Raw genomic sequence first — 6,812 nt, 5'->3', positions numbered from 1 at the left:
CGGTGGGGAGGGACAACCCCGAGTCACAGAGCCAGGGAATGGTTTGGGTGGGAAGAGACTTTGACAACCACCCAGTGCCACCCCCTGCCATGGGCAGGGACACCTTCCACTGGCCCAGGTTGCTCCAAGCCCCGTCCAACCTGGCCTTGGACATTTCCAGGGATCCAGGGGCAGCCACAGCTTCTCTGGCCAACCTGTGCCAGGGCCTGCCCACCCTCCCAGCCACGAATTCCTTCCTAACATCTAATCTAAACTTGCCCTCCTTCTGCTTAAAGCCAGTTTTCCCTTGTCCTATCACTACATACTCTTGTCCAAAGTTCCTCTCCAGCCTCCTTGTAAACCCTCCTGAGGTACTGGAAGGGGCTCTAAGTTCTCCATGGAGTCTTCTCCAGGCTGACCAGCCCCGACTCCCTCATCCTGTCATGCCCTTCTTCCCACCCTGAATGAATATTTTAAGTGTTTTGAGCCTTGCTTTAAAACAGCAGTGCACTGCTAGTTCACCCACATTCACCTTTTACATGTTTATTTACATCCATTCCAGAAAGGCACCTGACTTTTTTCAAATACCTCAATAAATGAAAGTTCCTTTTTTTTTTTTTTTTTTCCTCTGTCATTTGTTGAAGTACTTATTTGGAATCTTTGATGGAGATAATTTCAGCGTTCAGCCTAAGGCTTACAAACCTTTAGTGCCTGGCATTTTTCTCGCAGGAGAAATGAGAGCTTTGTGAGTTTCTTTGTAGAATCAAGAAACGGAGTGTTAAAAAAATGAAATATGGACCGTTTTTCTGCTGATCAAATCACATTCTACCTATTTTAAAAAAACATCCCTAGTCATTTAATTTCCCAGAGGATGGAGGAGAGGTCTGTGGCCGGAAACTTGAAGCTAGGGCTCAGTGTTCTCTCCCAGCTTTTTATTAAGTCCAAGTCTGTGCCATTTGTTTGCCTTTCGATTGGGAATCTCAGCAGCAATGACCTAAAACAGCTCCAGGGCTGCCACTTCCTCAGTTTATTCCTGTCACAGGAATGTTGTTTTTCCCACAGGATGGGTACATCGACTTCATGGAATACGTGGCTGCCCTCAGCCTCGTCCTTCGAGGGAAGATGGAGCAGAAGCTGCGCTGGTATTTCAAGCTCTACGACGTCGATGGCAACGGCTGCATCGACCGCTACGAGCTGCTCAACATCATTAAGGTGAATCTCCGGGGGAGGGGGGGCTGTGATCTTTCCTCTCTCCTCAAAGAGAAAATCACACTTTTCTGCTCCCCGTGTGGGGGAGATCTTTAACACCCTTCTTTCTTTGAGCAGGATTCCCTTTCCGAGGTTTCAGACTCCCAACTCTCAGTTGCCAGTGGGTCCTTCCTACGCCCTTTTATCCAGGAGAAGTTGGGAGAGTTACTCTCAGTTTGGTTTTTTTTTTTTTTTGAACCAGCTTCTAAATATCAATGCAAAAACAAAACAAAACAAAACAAAACAAAACAAAACAAAACCCAAACAACAACAAAAAAACCAAAACAACAAAACAAAAAAAAAACCCAACCCAAACCAACCAACCAAACAAAAAAAAACACAAAAAAAAACCCCCAAAAACCATATCTGACGCTGGCAAACAGCTTGGAGGGGAATGGTTGTGAATGGAAAGGATTGTATGTAAATAGCTACTCTGGACAGGGTTGGAACCACTGTTATTGAGATCACTGTGAATATCTCAGAATTAATTCTGCTGCAAGTTCAAGATTATTTTGGAGGCAGCGAGAAACTACCAAGATGCAGGAAAGATTCAAATAAATGACAGACCCCAAATAAATTCCATTTCTGTCAGGGAATTAGTGCAATAAAGATTTGAAGCCTGAGCTGCCCACAAATAAAAACACTAAGATGCTGCTAAGACATTCTTACCTGGATATGCATTTTAGTGCTGGCTATCAAAGAGACCAAACCAAAATCAATGACTAATAATTTACAGCCTCCAACTAACAGCTTGGGACAGAAATACTCAGACCTACAGAGCTCTTAAGAAACAATTAGGCAACAATTGGTGGCAAGCAATTTACTGCCCTTTGGATTTCGTGGGTGCAGTTCAGTGCCTTTTTTTTGGCAGACTCGGGAAGTTGCTGAGGTGATTCTTAATTTTAGTAAAATAGGATTTGGAAAAGAATGAAGAAAACTGCGAAATATTAAAATTAGAAAATGAACAGTCTCAGGAATCAAAGGCTCTGGGATCACTTGTTTCATTGACAGCCTTAAACAAAGGAGATAATTAGGCATGGAAAGCAAACCCTGTTCTATGCAGTTATAAAAGAAGAATTGTAGCAAGCAGCAGTGGGTAATTCTTTACCTTTCTCGAGCTGAAAATGAATTTCCCTGGGTTGTGCTGCTCCAGAACCATCCTCCCTTTGCACTGTGAAGTTCTGATGATCTCTGTTGGGTTTTCCCGTGATGCTGATCATTTGTACGGGGAAAGGGCCAGGCATGACTGACTTATTCTGGATCCCTGCTGACCTGCTGCAGTGGGATCATCGCTCTTTTCACTCCCAGAGCCATCAGGCAGGTTCTTATTCCTGCTCTTTTCATTTTAGGCCATTCGAGCCATTAACGGTGGCGACCACGAAACCAGCGCAGAAGATTTCACCAACCGAGTCTTTGACAGGATTGATGTGAACGGAGATGGTGAGATTCCTGCCCTTGTCACCCAGCTCAGATAGCCTCTGTCCTGCAGAGAAACACCTTCCTTTCTTGATTGAACTTTATGCCTCTTCATTTCAGATTTTTTTTATATGCATTCTCTGTGAATCAAAAGGCATTTTTCTCCTTGCATCAGACATCATCAGCATGTCCAGATTTGTTCCCTGCACTGAGTGCCAGCTGTGTTCTTTCTGTCCACATGAGTTTGGCACTGGGGTTTTGGAGTGGGGGTTTTGTTTAGTTTCCTTTTTTGTGTGTTGGTGACAGTCAGAAGTGGGAAACATCAGCAAGTGGCCCCAGCTTTTCCTACGTATTTCAGGAAGGAAAGGAAGAGCTGGAATTTAATTTAACTCCTTCCATCACTTCCTTTATCCATGAAAAACCAGCAAGTATAGGGCAGATTAGGGCTAGGATAGGTTGGGCCAAAAAGGAGGTGGATAATTCAGCTTTACTCACAGGATGATAGATTACTGCGCTCCTTTCCCTGTCAAAGGTGGGTTCTGATGCCAACTTATTACACCTTTTTGTTTGTGCCCGCCACAGGTGAGCTTTCCCTGGAGGAATTCGTGGAGGGGGCGAGGAAGGACGAGGAGTTCATGCAGGTTATGATGAAAAGCTTGGACCTGTCTCACATCGTGGCCATGATCAACAACCGCCGGCACAGCATTTAAATCAAGCTGGGAGGGGGGGGGGAGAGAAAAATGCTGTGCCCGTGGACAGGAGGGCACAGAAACACAAGGAAGGAGAGAGACACCCTTTTTTTTTTTTGAAAACCCAATTTCCATAAAGGTGCAGGTGGGAGCAGAAAGACAGCTGCTGTGTTTGTATCTGAGTGTTTGTTCCTGCACAAAGACTGAAGCTCAGCCACGCAAACGCAGGGCAGGGTCAACAAACTCTGCTTTGACTCGTGTCAGTGTTTTGACTTGACTTCCTAAAAAAAAAAAAAATCTGAAGACCAAACTCCGGGGCCCAAATTTCCTCCTTGTTCTGTGTCCCAGACTGTTCGCTTTGCAAGGGACTGAAGGTCATGCCGAGTTTGGGAAGAGCACCAGAAGAGCTGGATGGTGGAGTGTGGAGGATTTCTGATACGCACAAAGGAAGAGCTTCAAACAGTTATCAGTGTGACTTGTGCTGCTCTTGCAATTCCATTGGTTCATCAACACCAGCATGGTTGTCCATGCTAGATGTGCTTGTGTGTTTGGTAGTTTCTAGTCATGAGATCACAGGAAGTATTTTAGTCATAAGATCACGGGAAGTGGAAGGAAAACCAGCCTGACAGTGGCAAATCTGTCGGATGTTTGAGCTTTTCTGTGCTCAAAGAACTCCACCAAACCAGTCAGTAGTCTGGGGCAGCTCCTCAGAGAAAAGGTGCTGCTCGGTTTCCCAAAGCATTACTTGAGAAATCAAATCATTTACACACTCCTTGTCCTGCTTATTCTCCTCTTGTCCAACTGAACCCCTGGAAAGTGTTCAAGGCCGGGCTGAGCGAGGCTTGAGCAACCTGAAGCAGGTGAGTGGCATCCCTGCCATCAGATAAGCTCATCATCAGAAGCTCCTTTGACTTTGGAGAGAGAACCAGAGGGAAAGAAGAAGGGCAGGGAAAGTTCAGCCGAGTGCCTGTGCCGTGGCTGGAACCTTTTTTTTTACCTGTGCAGGAGGAAGAACTTGCAGACTTTGCAGTGGACTTGCTGATATTTAAGCTTGGTTGATGTCCATATGTTGGGTTTGCATGGCCATGTTTTGGCTGGGGAGGGGAAGGGGGGCAGATACAGGAGTGGCTTCTGTGAGAAGCTGCCAGAAGTTTTCCCCCTGTTCTGCAGAGCCAAGGCCAGCTGTCCCCAGGATGGACCCACCAGCAGAGATGGCACTGACACCCTGGGGATGAGGTATTTCAGGAGGAAAAAAGTTATTTGGCAGCCAGAGAAGAGAGGAGTGAGAAGATGGGAGAGGAACAAAAATCAGGGAAGAAGGAAGGGGAGGAGATGCTGTCAAATGTGCTGGGGCTGAGATTCCCTGGTGAAGCAGTAGGTTGTCCTCCTGCAGCCCGTGGAGGTCCCACAGAGGAGCAGAAATCCACCTGCAGCCCGTGGAAGAGCCCCACGTTGGAGCAGGTAGATGCTGAGGGAGGCTGGGATCCAGTGGTTGGACCACACTGGAGAAGGGGCCTGGCAGGGTCTGTGGAGAGAAACACGTGCTGGAAAGGTTCCTGAAGGACTGATAGCCTGGAAGGGCCCCCACTCACTGGAGCAGTTCCTGAAGAACAGGAGAGAGAGAGAATCAGGATAAAGTTAAGCCTGGGAAGGAGGAAGAGGAGGTGGTGGTGGTGGTGGTGGTGGGAAGATGTTTTTAAGCTTTGTTTTGCTTCTCGTTATCCTCATGCGGTTTTGATTGGTAATAAATTCAATTAATTTCTCCGAGCCGGGTCTGTTGGGTCTGTGATGGTGTCGTGGTTTTTTGCCAGGTGGGCCCCACATCCCAGATCCCACTGGCATGTGTGGTCTTGGAGCTCTTGTGAGGAATCACAGCCAGGTGATTGGAAAAATTGTTCCGTTCCCCAGAGGATCGTTGTGAGAGGATGTGCTTGGGCTCTGCTGCTCCTTTGGACTGAGGAAGGCAGAGTTTTTTTTTCCCCAAGACTCTGTTGAACCTGTCCTGGACTTAAGTCCTGAGTTTCCTGCAGTTCTGTGGGTCATTTACATGTAAAACTTCATTTTAACCATCACCCAACACGCAAGAACCTCCCCCTCTTTTTAGCTCTCAGGAACAGGAAGAGTTTTTGTCAGTGGATCTGATTTATTAAAGGAATCACCAAGAAGTTGCAGCTGCCAGCAGTGCTGCAGCAAGTGTTGCCACGTGCACTGTGTGGAATCTTCTTGATGTGCATGAAGGAGGAGGGCACACACACACAGCACACCCTCAAAAATAATCCTGAATATTTGTAAGTGGAGTTTAATTTATTATTAAACTGGCATGAAAGAAAACTGGTTCTCCCTTGGCTGTTACTGCTGCTGCTGAAACAATTCTCAGCTGAGATGGCAGCGATGACGTTTGTAACAGATAAAAGAGCCCACGTTGTGCTATCACCACACCGAGTTGCAGATGTGGGGTTTAATTTCAATGTTCCAGTTCTTCTGTAACTCAGTGATTTCCCTGGCTTTTGAGTGCTTCGAGAGACCATTTCCACTGTATCCTTTGTCAGGATCTGGGAAAAGGGAGAGGAGAAAGGGGGAGAGGAGATGGAACACCCCCCGCAGTTTACATCGGGTGGCCAGAGAGGAGAATTGGAGGCACAAAAGGCGACGATGGCGAGTCGAGATAAGATCAATACACTGGAAACAGCAATGAGGTAAGAAAATAAACAGTCACAGCAACGATTTTAATGACAAAAGCGGACAAAAGGGAGGGTGATCCACGTGCTAAATGCTCGGTGAGCCTGACCTGCCGTGACTGCAGTCGCTGGCACCTGAGCCCAACCCGAAGCCAGGGACAGGTCCCTTCTGTCCCACCCCTGGCAAACACCCCAGGGGGGCTCAGAAACACCGAGCTTGTGCCCGAAACTGGGACAGGGAGAGAGGGTTTTTTTTTGACCTACTCGGCTTTCTTTGTACGGCCAAGATTTAAAAAAAAAAACAAAAAACAAAAAACAAAAGCGTCCTATGAAGGTATCTTGGAGCTGTTCCCTTCGACAGAAAAATCAGGAGGGCGGTTTGGAATCAGCACGTGAGGGTTTGCAAACATCTCCACGGATGGGAACTCCTCTGGTGTAGGGTGCGGGTTTGGAGTTAAAGGGTTTTAGGATGAGGGAATATTGGGGGTTTTAGTCAGGGGTTTAGGATTAGAGGTCAAAGAGCAGGCGAAGTTGCATCTGCATCATCATCCTATTATTTTGCCATCCCTCTGTTCAGCTCCAGATCCCTTTCTTTCCCCCTTCTTCCCTCTCCCTGCCCCGTGGATGTTTTTAATTTCTCCATCTCCCTATTTTTCCATCCCTACCTCTCTGTCCTGGAGTCCCTCGGGAATTTTTCTTTCTGTGGCTCTCTTTGTCCTGCCAGTGCTTGTTTTTATTCTTAGGAGAAAGTCGTCAAGAACTGCGAGGGGACTGGGACTGGACACGGGAGGGGACTGGAGAG

General features: G+C 47.0%; 1 protein-coding gene across 1 annotated transcript in view; it reads left to right on the top strand.

Moving 5' to 3' along the window:
* The window catches only part of LOC114069108 (guanylyl cyclase-activating protein 1-like), a 9,436-nt gene extending 6,012 nt beyond the window's left edge, over nucleotides 1–3,424 (top strand). Inside the window, exons 2-4 of the mRNA XM_027905669.1 lie at nucleotides 1,042–1,191; nucleotides 2,577–2,667; nucleotides 3,226–3,424. Coding sequence (XP_027761470.1) covers nucleotides 1,042–1,191; nucleotides 2,577–2,667; nucleotides 3,226–3,353 — 369 coding nt within the window. The 3' untranslated portion in view covers nucleotides 3,354–3,424. The remainder of the gene's footprint in view (nucleotides 1–1,041; nucleotides 1,192–2,576; nucleotides 2,668–3,225) is intronic.
* Nucleotides 3,425–6,812: the final 3,388 nt, after the last annotated feature.

Source organism: Empidonax traillii, unplaced genomic scaffold (genome assembly GCF_003031625.1).
Source record: "Empidonax traillii isolate 1590-97213 ecotype Southwest subspecies unplaced genomic scaffold, ASM303162v1 scaffold1191:size203906, whole genome shotgun sequence".
In the NCBI taxonomy this organism is placed as follows: domain Eukaryota; kingdom Metazoa; phylum Chordata; class Aves; order Passeriformes; family Tyrannidae; genus Empidonax; species Empidonax traillii.
This window is presented reverse-complemented; position numbering and strand designations above follow the sequence as displayed.